This window comes from Aulostomus chinensis, chromosome 20 (genome assembly GCF_037954235.1).
Source record: "Aulostomus chinensis isolate RoL2024-O1b breed Wild chromosome 20, RoL_Achi_v1.0, whole genome shotgun sequence".
Classification (NCBI taxonomy): Eukaryota; Metazoa; Chordata; class Actinopteri; order Syngnathiformes; family Aulostomidae; genus Aulostomus; species Aulostomus chinensis.
In genome coordinates, this window is record NC_141339.1 from 17,836,716 (window position 1) to 17,858,080 (window position 21,365).

General features: G+C 39.4%; 1 protein-coding gene across 1 annotated transcript in view; it reads right to left on the reverse strand.

Moving 5' to 3' along the window:
- nbas (NBAS subunit of NRZ tethering complex) overlaps nucleotides 1–21,365 on the reverse strand; it is a 160,492-nt gene that overhangs the window by 113,866 nt on the left and 25,261 nt on the right. The window contains exons 16-23 of the mRNA XM_086190518.1: nucleotides 19,797–19,922; nucleotides 19,287–19,438; nucleotides 19,061–19,192; nucleotides 12,107–12,185; nucleotides 10,016–10,120; nucleotides 9,669–9,805; nucleotides 4,313–4,399; nucleotides 2,326–2,479 (exon numbers count right to left, since the gene is read on the reverse strand). Coding sequence (XP_086046644.1) covers nucleotides 2,326–2,479; nucleotides 4,313–4,399; nucleotides 9,669–9,805; nucleotides 10,016–10,120; nucleotides 12,107–12,185; nucleotides 19,061–19,192; nucleotides 19,287–19,438; nucleotides 19,797–19,922 — 972 coding nt within the window. The remainder of the gene's footprint in view (nucleotides 1–2,325; nucleotides 2,480–4,312; nucleotides 4,400–9,668; nucleotides 9,806–10,015; nucleotides 10,121–12,106; nucleotides 12,186–19,060; nucleotides 19,193–19,286; nucleotides 19,439–19,796; nucleotides 19,923–21,365) is intronic.

The window sequence follows — 21,365 nt, forward strand, 5'->3', positions numbered from 1 at the left end:
GATTTGGGCATCCTGCTACTCTCTCAATAAAATTCCATCAAGAAGAGCAACCAATCGATACCTGACCACCTTTACGCTGGCAGCATGCCCGGCCAATCGATGTTCAGCCACCTGTGGCTGCTAGCCAATCGATAGCAGATGCTGCCGGGTGCTGTAGTGATGATTGCTTTCTCTCCACCCTTTAGAGCAGGAGAGCCCCATGGCACAGCACAGATTGCTCGTACATGGCCACATGCACGTATGTACGGCCCCGGATATGCAACCTTGTGATTTTCAGCTTCTAGACACATTTCTGGCTGAATATATTGCGTGCTTTCATTTATAAACTGCACACACACACACACACACACACACACACACACACACACATGCACAAACACACACACAAACATATTGCTGATATCACCTTGAGTCAGAGCTTGTGCAATTAGATACAAGAGAAGGAAGGGTATTGATCTAACTGTGAGTAGAGACCCTCCCCTCCTCCTCTTCTTTATTCCTGCTCTCCTGAGATAGATACCCAGCTAACCACAGACAATTTAGATGTTAAAATCTCACAGTTTTAATTAAGACCTTGTCTCTTTCCCCTCGCCTCATCATTATCCATGCTGTATCTACTTGTATTCTCTCTCTCTCTCTCTCTCTCTGATTCTCCTTTCTCTTGTCTCTCTGTCCTTCCGAGTCTTGTCTTCCCCCATTCCCAAATATCATTTATACATTTGCTCTTTCATTTCTTCTTCATTTTTATCCTCTTCTCAGTCTTTCCACCTCTTACAACAATTTTCACCAAGGTTGGCCTTCGTTTGAACTCGCAGTCTGGCTCATTCTCACTTTGCTGATGTTTTTGCTGGTTCTCCCTCTCTCTCTTCATAACAACAACAGTCGCATTTCTTTTACATTTATTTTGCCAAGATATTTGCCATTACACTGTTTTTCAAGCCCCCTTCTCTCTCCCCCCCCCCTCCCTCCCTCTTTGAGTCATCTTGTCAATCCAATCATTCAGTGTTTCTCTTCCTGCCATTCTAGACAGCTTTACAACACTCCAGTTTACTTTGATGTGGCTCCTTTTAATCAAACTCTATTTTCCTCCATTAAAAAGCTCTCCCAAGCATAAACACAGCCAGATGAGGGTTTGGGAGATGGTGCAAAAAAGAAAAACAAATGAGTGCAAAAAAAAAAAAAAAAAAAGGAAAATGGAAAAACAAAAAAGCTTAGCATGGCAACGGAAGCGTTCCAATGTGTCAAGTTTGTGTGTGTGAGAAAAAAGTGAGAAAATCCAAGAGAGTTCTGGATGGTCCCGTGAGACTCCTGGAGTAACATGTGAGAAAGCAAAAGGAGATGAGGTCTAATTAAAAAGGAACATGGGAGGGAATGAAAGCGAGAGAGCTGGTGTGATTCCTGGAGATTAACAAAGACTTTCTGTTACACACACACACACACACTCATTTTCTTTCTCTCAAGTGGATGATGAAAGGCACGATTCTCCCTGGTTGTCTTTAAAAATGAGCCCCCAAATCTCTTCTCCTCTATAAACTGAGGGAAGGGAAATGAAATGAGGAGGAAAAGATATGGCTGCTGCACCATCATTCATCCTTTTCAGAAGAAGGCCAAAACCCGAGCTGTGACAACCTTGATCCCTCACTGTGAAGGAGGCGATGAGGGGACGGGGCAGTGGCGTGGGTGGAGCGAGTGGGCAGCTCCGATGGTTACATCCCATTACTCCACTAAACAATTCCTATCAAGTCTTATTTTTCAGCGGCAGCAGCAGAACGCAGATGACAGAAGCTCTGGTTACTCTTCATTAGAACTCCATATGGCAAATATGATCATATTTGATACGACTGCCACAGAAATGATCAAAGTGACCTTGACGGATGGAGGTTGGCAACATCTCTCCTACACGCCGAATCCCAGCTCATCACTTTTTTCTTTTTTGACCCCAATCATCTAAAAAGAAGTGTGCAACGGCAATTATCTTCCCACTTGGCAGATGTGCAATAATGTCTTTGTGCTGCTGAAAGCTCAGATCCAGAAGGATGTTCACGCAAAGGAAGCTTAACAGGGTATGAAAAAATGAATACCAATTGAGGATGATTTGAATCATTAAGGAGGAATCAACACACTAATAGCAAGGGCGCAAATGAAGGTGATGACAAAAACTGTCATAATTGTGAGTGGGAGTTGCTAGAAGCCCAAATAAAAGAGGGTTTGGTTTGTTTTGTTTTTTTCTTCAGGATGACAGCTACCTGCATTGATTCTGTCGGAAAATACATTTGAGTTTCCAGCCACAATTGGAAAAATACATTGGATACATTTTTTTGGTACCTGTCTGGAGCAAGAGTCGATATCCTCAGCTCGGCTCTGGTACCAGTCAGTCAGCAGCTGAATGGAGGGCGTCGCCGTGCGGAACCTCAGCAGTTCTGGAGCCTCCTCATACAGGAAACTGTCATCATCAAACGGGTTCTGGTCCAACACCGCTCTGAGGAAGACATTCAAAGAGAGTCGCGAAAGAAATCAGTGCAACTGTCAGTCATTTTTTTAATAGGATTATTATATTAAAGTTCCAATTTGTTTAGGATGATTCTGGTAGGAATTTTTCAAGAGCTGATTTTAATGTGGCACTGGTTGGCTTTTTATCTAAGACAGACGCATGTCATGATTCTCTCTCTCTCTCTACTAAATAAATGCAACTCAACTTTTCTACTGTAACTACAAATATTCTGGAATTGATGACCAAATAAAACAAAACAGCAGTCAGTCATGTGACCAAACGTGAAACCGTTACTGATGTTTCCATTCCCATAAAGATTGTAGTTAGAGTAATAATTTCTGCATTAATGTATTTTTAGATTTTTCCACCCACAACCTGCTTGCTATTAATCAGAGTCTGCATTTCTATATTTATGAACAGATTCTACGTATAGATACAGAATCTGTTGGTAAGGGAGAAAACGTCAGGACAAGGAAGCAGCTAGCTTGGTAAACGGCCAGCAAGCAACAAACGGCAGACGGAGCAAGGAATTCTTGGACCGGATATCCGCCGACTACAACGGGAAACCTGAAATACTGGCGCTTGTTCTCAGCCTCAAATCATCAGACATGTCTGAAGAGTTCTGAGATTATTATTTCTGTGACCCGACCCACGTGAACCGCGGCTCAGCCGAGGGGCCGAGAGTTACGACCGCATTCATTACCACGCAGTAGCTGCTGTTCCCAAACTCTCACGCTTAGAGGATGCTGAGCAAGACGAGGTGTAAGAAAAGAGAAGGCAAATCTGGAAAAGAGCAGACAATCTCAGTCGACTCTGAGGTTTCGGACTGATTTTTTTTGCAACTATAGATGTTCAGGGGGCAGCCCTGAAGTCCTGCAAAATTCTACATTTTTTCTTAACATATAAAATCATAAATATTGCGCGAGCTGTGTTGCTCTGGGTGACATGTTACAGTACTTTACAAGAGAAAAGCATGAGCTCTGTAGTTTATTTTGAGATCAGCCCACACACATACACACACACACACACACACAGTAACACACACACACATATCTTTCCGCTGTATTAATTTCTAAAACTGATACTGCTGTTTTGTGGAATTATTTCACTTTTTTGATAATAAATGTCACATTTATATTCTTGACCCGTTAGTAAAGATTTACAGCGTAGCAACCAAGTGAGACTGAAAGCCAATAACGGTGTGAGGAAGACAAAAAAAAGGACTGACAGCTGTACTAACACGTTGTTGGTTTTTGGTCTTATATAAAATATCAGCAGCAATGTCCTTTCAGGAGGGGAAGAGTTCAACCAGGGAGTAGAGAGGGGGAACAGAAGGAAGAGAAAGAGGAGGAAGGCGGATACAGCAAAGAGAGGATAATGAACACAGCTGGCATCACAGTAACAATCGCAGTATCTAAATTTCACTCTGTAATGCCAAGGCCAGTGTACCACAATAACCAACTGATACTATGATTCCACACAAAAGGGCAATAAAAAGAGTTTGCTAAATAAAACTGTAAATTACGCTGGCCTCCCTACAGAAGCGGGCAAATGGCATAAATTGGCAGAGCAACAAGATGTGGTATTAGTTTGTTATGGCCCTGTTTAACATTTGGATAATAAGATGTAATGTTTTGTTTCACATAATGATGCCAGCCTGAGCATCTGGCCTGCATGGAGCATGAATTTTAACAATTCTGGTAGAAACTCTGTGAAGGTCTTTGATGCTGCAGCTATGGAGAGAGATGTTTATAAGCTTTTTATTTATAAATCCTGCATATGTACACATAAATAAGAGTGTAATCTTAATGATTTGTATACCTGCACTCCTCCGTCTCACACCAGTCCAGGTCTCTGTGTCTCTGCTCGTCCCAGGGAATCAACACCAGCTCCCCGTGCTCATCCAGGCTGAGAATATAAGGGAGAGACAGACAGAGGAACAACTTTCAGGTTTAAGGAGAGGATTACACTAATATGACGAGAAGGATACTGGGAGAGCTCAGATCTCTGACAAGGCCAGTAGCCGACACCTCCACGATACAGAAATCCACAACAGTTCTTTGGAAATATATTTCTGGATTTATTTAGAAAACTATTAAGAAATATTTCAATAATATAGAAGCAGTGGCAGTAGCTCACTTGCACAGTGACTGACTCGCCTCTCTGTGTATGTACGTATGTGTGTGTATATATATATATATATATATATACATATATATATATACACACACACACATATATACATATATATGTATACACACATATATATATTATATATAATATATATAATATATATAAATATATATATATAATATATAAATAATTATATTATTATATTATATATATACATACATACATATATACACATACATATATATGTGTATACATATATATGTGTATATATATATATATATATATCTCTACATACATATATACATATATATATACATATACATATATACACATATATGTATATATATACATATATACATATATGTATATATATACATATATACACATATATACATATATATACATATATACATATATGTATATATATATACATACATATATATACATATATGTATATGTATATATATATACATACATATATATACATATATGTATATGTATATATATATACATATATGTATATATATATACATATATATACATGTATATATATATACATATATATACATGTGTATATATATACATGTGTATATATATATATGTGTATATATATATATGTGTGTATATATATATATATGTGTGTATATATATATATGTGTATATATATATATATATGTATATATATATATATATGTGTATATATATATATATGTGTATATATATATATATGTATATATATATATATATGTGTATATATATATATATGTGTATATATATGTGTATATATATATATATATATATATATATATATATATATATATATATATATATATATATATATATATATATGTATATATATATGACAAATTCATTGTGATCGATGTAATATTGCCTTGAAAATGATGAAAATTTTCCAAGGAAAAAAAAAGTCAAGTATACAATGTAATTTCTGGATCAGCCCCAAAAATATACTAGATACATGAAAACCTAGTATTTTTTTGTGTGTGTAATCCTGGTGGAAATTAAACACAAAAAAGTGATGAAAACAGAGCATCCTCTGTTTATCCAAGAATCAATGAACAGTTGGGATATTGAATCGGGAACATCAGAATCAGGTGCACATCTGGATGTTATTCACAAATGAAGCACAGCCTCATGATGTAGCCATGCACACAATGCCAACAACATCAATAAAAATTCCCTAAAGAAAAATCTCTCAATCCGTGGCGGCAGATGTGTGTCAGAATCGGATTGGAACAGAAAAATCATGGATTGGTGCATTTCTACCGATGATTTTTGAGTAGATTTGAAAGATTTTATGACCCTGGTGTCCCTCGTCACGCTTGCTAAATCATCCAAGACATTTGGACAACTGGGCAACATATGGGAATACCAGAGCATAATAATTAAGGACAAAAAAAGTGGGGAAAACGAAAGTACAAAGAAGGAAACAATTGAAAAGATCTTGTGAAACTCAAAAGTGATTCCTGGGTTGCAAACGGAGAATATTTTTTGTATATTCTAAACATCATGTTGATACTAAGCTTTACTTCTTGCCAGTTTCCTTGAATGTGACAGGTCTGAGGAAGATAAATAGGGAACACACAAGAAAAGAAACCAAAGTGAAGAATGATTCAGTAACCTCTCATGTCGGCACTGACATGGTGCAGACACTTAAAACACCCAGACGTACACACACAAACATTCACACAAGTACACACAATCATAGTGAGCCGCTGGGGGAACAGACACTGTTTGATCCCCTCTTCTAGAATTAATGCATTTCTTCTTGTTATCTATTTGTCTGTAGACAGAAAAAATACATACTGTGGCTGTAAAACTCAAGGAGAGCAACAAATCATCTACAGCTCTAGTGCAGTTACAGAGTGTCTGCAAACATGCTGCAGCGGGTTTTAACGCAATCATAAATTTTATCCAATCACAAAACACATAAGTGTCCGAGTAGCAGATTTGTGTGATTTGTCTCCACACAGGAAGAGGAAAAAAAAAACGAGGGTTTATTTTTTTTAAGTAACATTCCAGCGTGAGTTCATTCATTAAGTTAGGCGTTTTAAGATTCAACTGCAAGCCTCTTTTGTTCTCTTTTTGCTGTTGCTCCCTACCTCCCCGGTCCTCATTAACAGAGCGCAAGGTTACAGGGTGACGAGTAAATATTGGTGTGGAAGCACAGATATCGATGGGAGGAATGAATTATTCTACGCCTGCACCCCAAATCTACTTCGCATCAGCCTGAGAGAGAGAGAGAGAGAGAGAGACACATGGGGAAGTATTGCAGGAGCAAAATTGAGATGCAAAAACAAACTTGAGATTATTTTTTAGTTCTACTCTCGCCATCACTTTCAACCTCAAAGCAAATTTTTCACAACACGCAGCTCAAGGTCCCTCTCACAAAAATAATCAATAGTACAAAAGAAGATCTCACTCCTTCCAGTGGAGCAAGATTTCAGAAGACATGCACACACACACACATACACACACATATATATATATATATATGAGTATATGTATGTGTATAGATACATATATAGAGATAGAGATATATAGATATATACAATATGTGTGTTTATATATGTGTATATATGTATCTATAAGTGTGTATATACACATAATAATATATACACCCACAAATATGATATATATGTATACATATATACATGTGTGTGTATAAATACACTCCAATATACATATAAACATACATATATATGTATATATATGTATGTGTATATATGTGTGTGTGTATATATATATATATATATATATATATATATATATATATAAATATAAATATAAATACATATATACATACGTACTTAAATTTACACACACACACACACACAAACACACACACACAGCAAGCTCCAAACAGATGGATTGAGCTGGCTCATTGTGCTGCAGTGCAGGCGTGTTGGATCTCATAGGATGAGGAAAATAGGAAACTGCCCCACAGCAGCAGAGTCATGATGGATACTCACTGCAGAGACACAGCCGCCTGACCTCCATACAAACTCAGACATGGCTAATAAAAAGGGTGCAGAGGTGGAATGGCTGTGTGTGTATGTGAATAATCATATTCAGATGGTGTGTGTTTTTATCAGGACTGTGGGCCGGCACATATGTTTCTGTTTTATACTGATGTGTGTGTGTTATTTTTAATATACAGAGAATAAAGAAATGGTGACATTGGAGGAAGGGAAAGATAGAGAGGAGTGATGCGGGTTTGAGGCAGTCCAGTGTAGCAAACAGTGTAGCCAGATATCAACAATAACTGATAACAGAAGCCTGCTAGCTCAGTTGCTAGCGCATACATTTACTGAGACTATGAGTCCTCTACAGCCGCCATGGATTTGACCGACGCCTGTAGTCCTTTGCCGTGTGTCACTCCCCAACTGTCTTCACTCCTCGTTCATCACCAGCGGCTCCTTTTCACCTGACATGGATGAGTTTCACCAGATACACGGGGGAGGGTTGAGCTGAAATGGCCTCTGGGCAAAGTTGTTGTATGTTTTGTGTCATATTCTTTGTGCTTTTTCTTTTCTGTGTGTGTCTATGTTTTTATGCCTGCATCAAAACAAACTGTCCTTTGGGACAAATAATAAAAACTGAATTGGATCACACTATTTCCCTCCAGGTTCCCCTCCCAGCAGAGGAACTACTCAACGAAAGCAACAACCGGACTATAAGACCTCATCTGGCTGGTGCTAAAGGACTCCCAAACAAACCTGAGGCAGCACGGGGATTTGAACTGGCAACCCTTGTGTCGGGAGGAAGTACAATAACAGAAAACGTTATTGTTTTATGGCGTCAAGTATTACACAATTATAATCATCCTCTACAATGAGTTTAATGCAAAAACTCTGAACAAAACCTTCATTATAACTGAAAGTGGAAACATTTTTTGTCAAGTACGTGTCAAAAGTCCCCTATTTGAGAATAAGGGTCCAGTAAGCACGCTGACAGGTGAGATTCGCCATCCAGGTGCGTTTTCAACTCATCCTGCATTTACTATTTCCCTGCATATTTCTGTTGTTGTGACACGTGTTGACGATGCAACCAAAGCTCCAGATTTGTAAAATTCTTTCTGGCTTTCTAGCTTCTAGATTTTATTTCAGTGAAACAATTGAACCTTCTATGGAACGATTTCCTCATTGCAATCCATGTAGTGTCTGTTGTTACATGCTGATATTCTTTTATCTCTTGAATAAATAACACTCTTGAATAAATCTAGTCTTTTACCTCCAGATACTCCTCAATTATTTCTCCCACCCTTCAGCACCTCTAAATTTGGCTAGAAACCAACTATGTGTCCCTTTACGCTGCATTTGATAAAGTCAGCCTCTTAAACGGGGCTTCGTGTGTGTGCGCTTGGAACGTCGGGATATAAACCAAGTTGTTTGTGTGACATTCATGCTGTGAGAAGTATTTTTAATCAGTAAAATGTGCTCATCTTTGTGCGTCCCTGAGAAGAGTTAATGTTTATTTTCAAACATCAGAGATGGTGTACATTCCCTCTGGTCATGCATATATTTCTACATAAGTATTTTTGTGTCTACAAAGTTTAAACTGCTGGAGTAAAGATTAAACAATGAATGGCTTTAATGTATAAAATTACAGACTTCTAATATTTTTCTACATTTCTAAATGGATGATCTATCTAGACTGTTTTCCAGGTTGCTATTGACCTTTTAATGTTTTTTTTTTTTTTTGTCGTGTCGGAATATACACAAATAAAATTGGTTGTCGCTCAAATGGAATCGACGAATTATAAATTCTCCTCCAGCAATTTGAATAGAATTTCTTCCATGTTTTGTATGTATTTACAAGAGGATAATTGAATTTGAAAACTCTCCCCGCAATAGCAGCCACTATCACACAGGATATCGTGTTCCACGCTGTGCTTCAAACCTGACTGCTCCACTCTCATTAAAACAGCAAGTCAAGCATTTTATACCTTTGTTTACATGCGATAGGTGTGGTTATTGATGTAGATCTAATAACTGTCAATTCACGAATGCGTGCAGCTCACCAGGCCTCGGGCAACAAGATGGTGTACTCATGTGGAGACGTGGTTTCTGGGAAGTTGTAAAGGATGGCGAGGCGATGTTGAAGCAGTTCCGCTCCATGGTACGTAAACAGGATGTCCAGAGCCTGCATGTTGCTCTCCTGCAGGCAAATAAATGCATGATAAAGAAATGTTTACTTCTAGGGGGATAAAAAGAGAGGAAATAGTACACCATGTCATTACACCGCCACAGGAGACATCAGGATTTGACACAAAGAAGTGCAGCATATTTTAAAAGTAAAGCCAAATGAGGCCGCAGACATTAAAAAAGCAAAATGATTCAATGAAATAATGATTGAGTCTGATGTTACCCTGGCGTAGTTTCTTGCTGACAACACAATATTTTGACTACGAAACTTCTTGAAGAACTCTGCATCATATTTCTGCTCTGCTGCATGAGGACCTCCGAGAATCTCCTGGTAGAACAAAACAGACAGAAAGATCATTTTAAACAAGGGCAGAGACAGAAGACAAGTGGAGTTCATAAAAGAAAGAAGTTGGAAATAAAAAAGTGGAGCACATGATAATCTTTACAGAGAAAATGATTGTGGCGGAGGAAAAGAGCGAGGAGAAGAATAGAAATGAATGTGTTCGGGTAAAGTCAACAGAGATGCTATTTAACTTTCTAACATGTTGGTGGTTTAGTCGGAGCCATCAGAGGAAGGTGAGAGTGTGTGCACACACATGTCAGGAGGGAACATCCGTTGTCCCGGCCTTTGACACAGACAGATTTATGCCTGTCTCTGTTAAAAACACTCTGAAGCATCCACTTTACCAAGGAATTTGTGTTTGTCTTGATGCATTCTGGGTGGATGTGTGTGAGAGTGTGACTGATGGATAGCCTTCGAATGGGCCGTATTCAGACAGAGCCAACCCAAGTCGGATGATAAAAACCCTAATATCATATTCATAGACAGCCAGAGAAAATGGATTGGGGCAAAAGCAATCTGATGAGTGCTGCAGTTACCATGACAATGTCCGAATAAAGAGAGAGAGAGTTAGAGAGAGTTAGGGAAAGAGAGAAAGACGTCATTCTGTCTGAGTCGAATATCTAGCAGGCTAAAATCTCATCTTTCCACTACCTTCACGTGATGCCACTGTTGGTTTGAGATTTATTGTGGATGAGAAACGTTTGCATGTTAGCATTATTCATCATAAATCTGAAATACAGAGAGCTAAGTAGTCGCCTGTCACGGAGAACCATCCCACGCACAAATCCATCTTTACATCTCATGATTCGTCTGTGTAATAAAGGGCTTTTAACACCGTAATTAGCTTGTATATGTCTCAGTGGGGCCCATTTGTCTCTCAGCGAAGTAGCTACTAAAACATCCACCCTCTTATTTATGTTCTTAAAATGCGACTCACGTAAGTCTTGTCAACAACTTTTCAATACTTCTAATGAGATTAATAAGGTTAAAGAGGGACTATCGATAGAAGGCAGATGAGGAAAGCCTTGGTGTTTTGGCACTATTGGATATGAAAGGTTGCAAAAGAGAAAAAAAAAATAGGGATAAAAGCGTGTGTCCTGCGAGCACAACATGATTACCGTATATAAAATAGTTCTTAAGAGACTCAAAAGCTACTATAATCTTAACAGTAGTTAATAGTTTTAAATACAGTTTCCCTCCCAATGAGGCCAAAAAAAAACCCTGCTGAAATATCCCGTGTTAATGTTTTCTAATGAGCTATTAGTCTGGAAAATATTCATCCTGACTCCACAGAGCCTGCTGACGCCAAATTAAACAAATTCGTGAGGAGAGGCAGTTGCTGAAAGAAACTCTGTATTTGTTGCTTTTATCAAGCATCTTGTATTCTCTGGTTAAAAGGTATCTACCAGCAAATGACCCCCGACCTTTGTCGTTAAAGGATGTCCCAGGACTGATGGCTACAGCTGCGTGTAAATGGACGGCGAAGAATTTGTAGTATTTTTGCAACGTGTAAAGCAGTCAAACTTCTTTACGATGGCCCAGCTTCAAGGCAGCGTTACAAACTCGGCTGCTTTGTATTGATCGAGAGAAAATAATAAAATATACCAGTTGCATCATGACAGAAATAGTTTAAGGCCAAATTTTCCAATGTAGAATGTAGTGATGTCATGGGGGCGTATCTTCAATCAGTCAGAGTTTGACGTGTAGCATGTAAACCGTAACGGAACGGTCTCTAAGTAATGAAAATATTGTCTTATTTAAGAATGAAATCACAAATGGGATTATTGCCATCCGTGCTCAGACATAATTGACGCTGCAAATCTAGGACTCTTTAAAACCACTAAATGTTACAGTTTTCAAAATATTTGTTTCTCAGATGAATTGAGAAAATATTAAGTACATTCATCATCAATGAAGATACAAGATTTCCAAGGATGAATCCAAAGAACAACGATGAGCAATTATTGTTACCTCGTATGTTGCCAGACGGTCCAGGTAGGATAGAAGTTTCAGTCGGCTTCGACACAATTCCTTCTGCTCCAGAGTCAGCCTACACACACACACACACACACACTTTAGTGAAATTATTCCACTTTTCACTTGGAAGAATGCATTCATTTACGATTTATACATACTGTACTTTCATAAGTAAGTTTTCACACATCAACTTCACCCCCCCCCCCCACCCGCATGAAATTGTACAGTGGTATAAGAGTAAGTAAGTAAGTAAATGAATAAGGATGCATACATATTTTTTTTTTGGGGGGGGGGGGCGGCATGGCTCAGGGGTAGAGTGGTCATCCAGCAACCTAAGGGTCACTGGTTCTCACTTCCCCCAGTGACCATGTCCAAGTATCCTTGAGCAAGATAGTGAACCTCTAATTGCTCCTGATGACCCTGGACGGGTGAACCCTGCCTCTCGCCAAATGTCAGCTGGGATAAACTCCACCCCCCCACCCCCACCTCCCTCCATGACCCTTAATGGATAAGCAGTAGAGAGGATAGATGGACACATTGTTTTAGATGATTTTTTTTTTTTTGGCAAATATAAACCATCACCATCCCCAGCAATACACGGGACTGGTGACCAAACCACCCATTCATGCCCTGTGGACCTAATTATTTTCTGAGGAGAACAAATCAACTGCTCATAACCACAAGAAGCCTTTATTTCTTATGTATGGAATGCTTGATGTCAATGAAGTGACTGATTGCCCTCAGAGAATCAAATCCATTTTCAAGATCATTTAATTACCACCATAAATATGTTGGATGATGGCAAACACCAAGGCTCTATGCTATATAGGTTTCATATATACCTAAAATTCAATCACTCCAGGTACCCCAGGGGGAGAGGAAGGCTGCAAGTCATTGCTAGTGGTCAGCACTTGTGCCCCAATCCCTCCCACCCACCCTCAGCTCACACAAACACTAAAATAAGAAATACTTCACCACACAACTTCTTTGTGTTGACTTTAAATCCGCAGGGAATAACCTGAGCAGGCCGGGTAGTGCCCAAATCTTACTATTAAAAAAAAAAAACAACGTGTCCTGGATCAACCGCAGTGTGACCACAGGGGAGCTGACCCATCCACCGCAGTCTTAATCCCTAATCCCTCATTACAGGGTGCGCTATCAGACCTTATCAGGGTTCCTCTACAGAGACTAACAGAGATTAACACTGGCTCAACGCGCTCTCAGGCACATCAAAGAGTGGCGTCTCAGCGCTCACACTCCTGGTAATTGTTGCTTTGCTCTGCCTCTTCACAGCAACGCAGGGGAAAGTGCAGATGGAGGACGGAGAGTGTGTGTGAGAGAGGGAAGAGGATGAGACGAGATGTTATAAAGCAATTTTACCAGTCTAACGTCCTTTCATGGGCTTCGAAGGATAAATATATTGCAGATGAAATGAATGCGGGTAGAAAATCGCTTATTCTTTCTTTCGTTACTGAAGATTTTAATACATTTGTAACAGAATACAGACTCTTTTTTTAATAATGAGGACACGCTTCATCAAGCACAGTCATTATAAGTGAGGATTTACTTCGTCCAAACCATTTCTTAATGCCCAAATACTAATGAGAAGCCCATTAGCTGGAGCTATATTTTGTGTTTTTAGCACAAATAAGCAAATGGTAGAATAAATGGTTATTTATTGTATTCTAGCATAGCACATAAGTAGGTTGGCAATATCTTATCACTTCCCTTATTCGAGAAAGAAAAAAATCCATTAATTCAATAGAAATCTCCACAACGCTAAAAAAAATGTATTATTATGTTTTCACGGTCTGTTAACAGCTGAAGTTAATTTTTAAAGTTGAACATTAATATACCTGAATTTTTCTCCTTTATATGTTTCCGTCACGCAATTCTCTGACCAACGCCGGCGTGTACCGGGGTACTGTGGAAATAACCACCCACATGTTACGGGTGGCTGGATGTTCAATTCAGATCCAGGTCTCTTGCTTCTAAATTGCTAATCCTACGACTGAATTCCACTGAGGTTCAGCATAAACAGTGTGTAGTACACTGTTAGTCATACAAATGGGCAGCGCGGCCGTACACCAAAAGGGTAGCTGGAGTGCCTCTGCCTTTGTAAATGTTTATATTGCTTCTCTGAATTGCCCTTACAATAAACAGTGACTCGAGGGAAAAACATGGTTAAGAAAGAACCAAAATGAACAAAAACACTGCTGCTGCTGCTGCTACGAATTTGAATGGAGATTGAGGGCCATGAGATTTAATATGGAATGTGCACGACCTAAACCAGGAGCAGAATGTGACTGCAAACCTCCGTTAAAGCCTGAAAACATCAAACAGAGGCGATATATTTAAGCCTGCTCTGTTCTAACCCTCAAAATGCTTCGATTTATGATGATAAAGATGTCAAACTTGAGTATAAAGGTCACTAGGTTTATTTGCGAAGAAACAATATGTCCTGTGCATGAGAAAACAAGGCCGATGCAGAGGAAAAAGCTGTGAGCTTGAGGCTATTTTCAGGGCTATTTCACTACCTGTACATTTAGGCTCTTATCTTCGTCACAATAAGAGCTATACCTATACATATTGTATGGGGTTTTCCTCTTCCTCGGAGCAGGAACCATCCACATTTCCCATCGTTTGATGTAATAATACTCCTAGATTTTTATTATATTCACCTCTGATCCAAGGAAAAGATTTATGAAAATGCTTTTACCCATTTCTAACCGTAGAGCTATCTTTATAGAAAGATGTCTATAAATATGTATAGTGGAGCAGAGATTTTCTGGAGTCTGGTAATATCACCATTATGATGGAAGGATACTGTTAGTAAGGGGGGGGGGGGGGGGGGGGGGGCTCAACCGGTAAAAGTGTCATGCAGAACGTAGTTGCACATGAATGATGGGATCATCCTTTCTGAATTCTTTTATTGTTCTTTTTGAAGATGGTGCAATTTTTCTAATAAAACTAAACAACAAGAAGGAGTGGAGGAGCAAGGGTCATGAGCACAGAGCCAGGGGTCGAAACTCAGAAAGGTTGGGAACTGCTGGTCTGATGAGAGCGAGCCGTGACTTCATCAAGGTGTAGGTGTGTGGGTGTGTGTGTGGGTGTGTGTATATACACCATGTTCTTCAATAAGATCAGAACTCTATGTTATTTCAAACAGACAGCATTGCTCCTCCATCTCTTTAGAAGCTCCCCGCTCAGCACTCACACATACACACACACACACACACACATTACAGAAATGTAGCATATGATAAAAGAGATTATCACAGCATGAGAGGCAAAATTGAACTTCATAAACAGACAAAAAGCACATTGCTCACGCCTTCACATGGTGCCACTGGAGCCACACACGTGGTCACATGCGCACAAGCACCAACACACACACACACACACACACACACACACACACACAACAGAGGAGCAAATGAGAAAATGAGTCTTCTGATGGAGGTCTGAATCTGATAAGGCAAGAACATAAACACCTCGCAGCGGATGCCACTCTCATCCTGACTCTTTCCCCTCCATCTTTCTCTCTCCCTCACAAACACACACACACACACACACACACACACACTACTGTCCATCTTGTTGTCGTATGCAGCAGTTATTAAAGCCTTAGGCAGTATCTAAATGATACAATACTACACACACAAAGACTGATTAGAGTGGACTCAAAACATGTCTGCATCCAACCAAAGAATCTTTTTCTTTTTTTAAACGTTTAACAAACTGAACTGGTGTTAAAAACAAGAAGTTAAGTCCTGAGGAAGTTTGTATTTTACGTGTTATTACTTTTCAAAATGACAGAATGCTCTGCAAGTGCAACACCTTTGCCTGAGGAAGTGGAAAAAAGTAGTAACGAGAGACATTTATTTTTCATAATGGAAGAGAGGGCAGGGAGGTACATTAACATCCTTCATTTTATTAGGTCCTTCAGAAACAACCTTCTTCTTCAGTAAAGGTTAATTTGAGTGGGTTTGCATAATGACTTTAATTATTGAAAACGTGATTTTGTCTCAAACGACATCCGTCATCTCCAAGAGAGATTTCCATTATTTGGGGTTTTAGTTTATTAAATTGCAATCAGCGGGACTAAGAATAATCACACTTTTATTCATCGTGCTGGTTGATGAAAATAAAAGAAGACATGATGGATCACAACTTTCAACCACAACCTAAGAATATGGTTGAGGGGTATAAGACCCCATCTGTGTGACAGCCAGTCGTTAAATACAGTCAGGGGCTTCACAAACACATGCGCGCACACACATACGCAGGGGACAGAGCAGATGTGATCGATACCGAGCCATTTCTGTAATGGTGGTGTAGTTAAAAAGAAATTAAGAGAATTATTATCCGTCTCTCGACTCTGCCGCAGGCCTCAAGGCAACATGGATGGATCCATTAGCGAGAGGCTTTCGTGTTCCCAAAATCACGCACCCACATGCAAATATGTTTAAAGACATTTTAGGGAAAAGTGCTGCCAGGCAGACATCCACGCTCTCAGATAAAAGAAAAATAGGAATATGTGTTCAAGAGGGTAATTCACTTTGAATATAACATAATGGTTTCTTTAATGTAGGACTTTTATACTATGTATTGGCAATTTTTAAAAATTCCACTCACGTAGTTTTTATCATCCTTAATCCGTTCTTTATCATATTTGTATTAACAGCTATTTTACACCATGAACTAACAAAGAGAGGAAATCAAATTGACAAAAGAGGCAACAAAAAAAAAAAATCAAAGCTGGAACTGTAGGGGAAATATTCTAACAAAAAATTACACACTTTCTGCTGTTTCTCATTCAAATGCAGACTGATGGCTCTCTGGTTAAGTATCTGGAGTGAGAAGAACGATAGAGACGGCACAATCCAGCTGCTGGGGCTTGAAATACCTGTATACACACCACGACTGCTTGCATCAACACAGCATGCAAATGCTTTTTTAATGTGCATCATTTATTTCAGTGTATGTGTATTTCCTCCATTTGGACAGTTTAATAGTGTGTAATATGTGCATATATTTGGATTAAGTTTAAGAATGGGAAAGATGCATGTGCATGTGAGGGGTGATTAGTGATCACTAAAGGGTTTTTCATTAGTCCTTCCCTGGGTACTTAACAACAAAGGCATAAATTACATCCAGCAGATTACCCACTAATCCTCTCCGATGCTCTCTCCCCCTTTCTCCACCTCATGCTCATTAATGTCCCTGCCTTTGATCCCTTCTTCGGTCTGCGACCCAATCAAACAATCAGTGTTAAATTTGGCAGCCTGCTCTCCCACTTCCTCCTTGTTTTCCAGTCTAAATCTTAAACATCTTTACAACAATCCCTCCTCCGAGAACAAATCTCCCCGATGCCGCGCCAGTCATTACAGCTGATAAAGGGAATAATAATGGTTTGATTTAAGCTTGCTAAACAGTGGGAAACAACTTACAGACAAGGTAACGAACAGAGTTTAGTGTTGGGGTTGCCTGCAGAACAAATTGTGTCAGTATGACGGATAAATCAACAAGTGCCAAATTTTGCACACAAATAAAGGGCTTCTGGGTGAGAGAAGGAGAGAACATGACCTCAGTTGTTACAACACCACATCTAACCAGAGGAAACACGAGGACAAACACCAAATATTCTCATATAAATGCTTGTGTAGTGAATTGAGCGTGAGAAGCCAAGTCCCCCGCACAGCTGGAGCTGGCAGCACACTCTGGTAATCTGGTATTGCAACTGCAAATATCTGCATGTTGTGAAGACTATGTTAACTTTTGACAAGTAGAGAATCAGTAATAGAGTCTTGTGCTCTTGTTCTGGTGAATACAGTGAGACATGGAAAAATAAGTGCTCGCTTTTTTTTTTTTTTTCTTTTTTGTTTCTTTTTCTTTTTGACAAGTAGCATTGCTCGTGCTACAGTAAGAAATAAATGAGAGAAACCCAAGTCAGAACGACCTACAGGTACACCGCATTTACCTTTCATTTATCCGGTTTGTTTGTTTGTTTTAGTTTATTGCCAGTTAAGCAGCTGTGGCAATTTCATGGCCCAAACAGGTAATAAATATCTTCTTTAAAAAAAAACTTCTGCCTTTTTATTCTAAGGGCAGAGCAAGATAAGATGTGCTTAATTGATAAGAGATTTTCATTTATCAGGTAGGTGAATAATTAATAACAGTGGTTCCTGTACCTCCTAAAGCATTCAACTGCCTACTACGTTTCCCCTTGACCCCCCCTTGTACCACTAATGTCGCACGGTACTGGAAGCTCCAGAGCAGATGGTTGCTACAGTTGGGACTTGGTCTTCACCTGATGTGCTACGACCACTCGGTTTCTGCTGTTCCCATTGGTGCGAGGCAACATCGGTTCGGCCCATTTATCCAGGTTTTAGGAAATTAGTCAACATATTCGGTGCTAGAGGGCCATTTTTCCAACCCAGGTGTAAAAGGTCATAGTCCCACAGGATGTGTACCTCCTAGACCGAGTAGTATATTGTGGAATAGAAAGCAAGTACTTTGTGATTTGGGGCATGTGGAGTGAGCCAATCAGAGGAAGAGAAGGAGCGGGGAAACAAAATACTGGATTATTTTTGAGGGACAGTTTAGAGAAGGTACTAAATTTTTCTTTATAAGCGTACTTACTAACATAATTAAGTATTATTAGATATTTCTAATCAAGAAAAAATGAGTACATTGAACTAATAGTTCATCAGTTCAGGAGTCACATGTACTACTATTCACAGTTTTCTCCCCCTTCTGTAAAAGATGCCCTGACTGGGTCTATATTTTGCGCTACATTTCCCAGCCTGAGGGACTTCCCCAGTCTAGATCTGCTCCTCTGCTCACAACCTTGGCAGTATTTCTTCCTGCTGTGACTTTCTGTCTTCATCTGCTGTCTGACTTGAGAACTGAGCTGACTAACCTAAAGTCAGACTGGCTTTGTACCTGCTGAAGTCAACCTTTGCCAGCAGCTCTCGTCTTTTCCTTTTCTCCTTCTCCAGCTTTAACTCGTCGTCATCTGACAGGATGTCTTCATAGGGGAGGTCGTCAAGGTCGACGTCACCTGGCATGATAAACCTGGGAGGAAGGCGGCAAAAACCAGCTAAAAATAAACAGTATCACTAAGAGGCAAGATTCCATTGCTGTTTATAGACTACGTAAGTTATCTTGCCTGCCCCCATCTTCTCTGTTTCCGATGGCGATGAGGGCCTCAAGGTCGGTTCCCTTCAGGCCATACTGCAGCAGCTCCTTGGCTGCATCAACATTCTCTGGAACACGCTCCACACACTCATGCAGCACCCATGAACGCTTGCGGATCTTGCTCTGGGTGGGATGTAAAAGGGGATGGGAAAAAGAAGGAATGAGTTCAGTAGAAATGATGGGATAAAATGAGATACAGAATTAGGAAGGGTGGGTGTGAAAATTTGCTACAAATTGGTAAAAATGATGCGTGAAATAGAGTAAGGGGGTTGTGCTGCACTTAAAAGTGAGCCATGGCCCTTCTCATCCACACATTTACTGTATATTTCTCACCAGACATCCCATATAAAAACAGAAAAACTCAAGGAGACAATTCTTCTATCTCTCTCTCTCTCTCTCTCTCTCTCTATACCGCTTACTGTCCCTCCACCCCTTTTCCTCATTTCCTCAAATCGATCTCGTTCTTTCTTCCATCTCTTACCAGATAATCTTGTATTGAAGCGATGCTGACTGTACTCTTTCTCCACTGTCTCTGGTAGACCAGGTCAGAGTCCAAATTATACGCCTGGGCAAGAGACAAGGCTTCACCATATTCCTCGTTGTCGATCTGTTTGACAAAAAAAAGAAGCGCTTAAAACAAATTTGTATGATTCAACAACACGATGCATGGAAATTTATTAGGGATGAAAGCGTGCGCAAGAACTCAGCAGACACAAGCTTAAGAAGATGGATGTAGGACTTCGGTTAGGTACAAAATAACGGAAATACATTTTTAATTTGGAAAGATGATAGAAATAACGCTGAGAAGCAGTTGTTTAGATTTTGGAATTGATTGAGATTTCTATCTGATGATGTCATATCACCTTGGTAGAGGTACACACTCATTTGAATGCCCTCTAAATTTATTTTGACCTCACGGCTGCCATGAGCTTGTTAGCATGCTGATGTTAGCTTTTACCTCAAAATTCTGTCTTTTCAATACTGACAAAACAAGAGGCTGAACAGTTACTTTAAATGTTATCAGCATATTATACATTTAACTGCAGTTTGTTCCCAACTTTTTTTCTGTCCTGAACCCTCGGAAACATTCAACCTCCCGCTGTTTGCCACCTCTACCTCATGAGACATGTTTTAAACCTTCTACAAAAAAAAAGTATATCAAACATAACATAGGTCTATATATGAAGACATTACAGTTCTAGAAACAGTTTCGTCCTCATAAGCTATTGCAGATTTCATTAAAAAAAAAAAAAAAACAGCTGATATGACGCATGGCAGTTTAGGCACAATACGAGGCTAAACTAGCATCGCTAACATTAGGCTATTATGCTATTTAACATGTTCTTCTACTGAAATGTGAATAATGACAGCTATTGTCATATCGTGATTGCACTATTAGTCAAAATAACTGCAATTAAGAGGTTTTTTTTTTCTTCCAAATCATTTAGCCCAAGTCTATGCTGGATCCCTACTGTTGCTTCTGCTGAGTTCCTGCGGCAGCCAGATTCGATAATTGAATTTTACATAATCTAAAATATCTTTCATTGCCTTGATGGATTTACTTCTCATCTTTAGCAATCGTTCAACAAGATGGGATGATTAATTCGAGAAATGCATGACGTGAAATGGCCGCTCCTTGTAGCAGCCATACTGTATTATAGATTTTAACAACATATTTAATATCTCTAAGATGTCTTGGTGGATTTTGTGCACTGAGGGTTTTTTTTTTTGTTTCATTAACAAGTAGAAAGAGGTGGTTTAATTTGATGTAAGAATGACATCTGTGTTCAACTGATTGTGTCTGCTTATTATGATGATGACAATGTTCTGGTAGCAACACCGGGTGATGCGAGAGGAGCTTTTGTGTCATATCACTGTCTCAAAGAATTAATTGATTCTACAAGAGCATGACACTTTAGTTTTATGCAGGCCCACTCAAATATTGTGCAAACACACTGCCTGACACGCTGAGTATCCATCTCTATCTGTGTGTGTGTGTGTGTAGGAGTACAAAGCAAAACATTAGCCAGACTGTAGTTCCTCAAGAGCA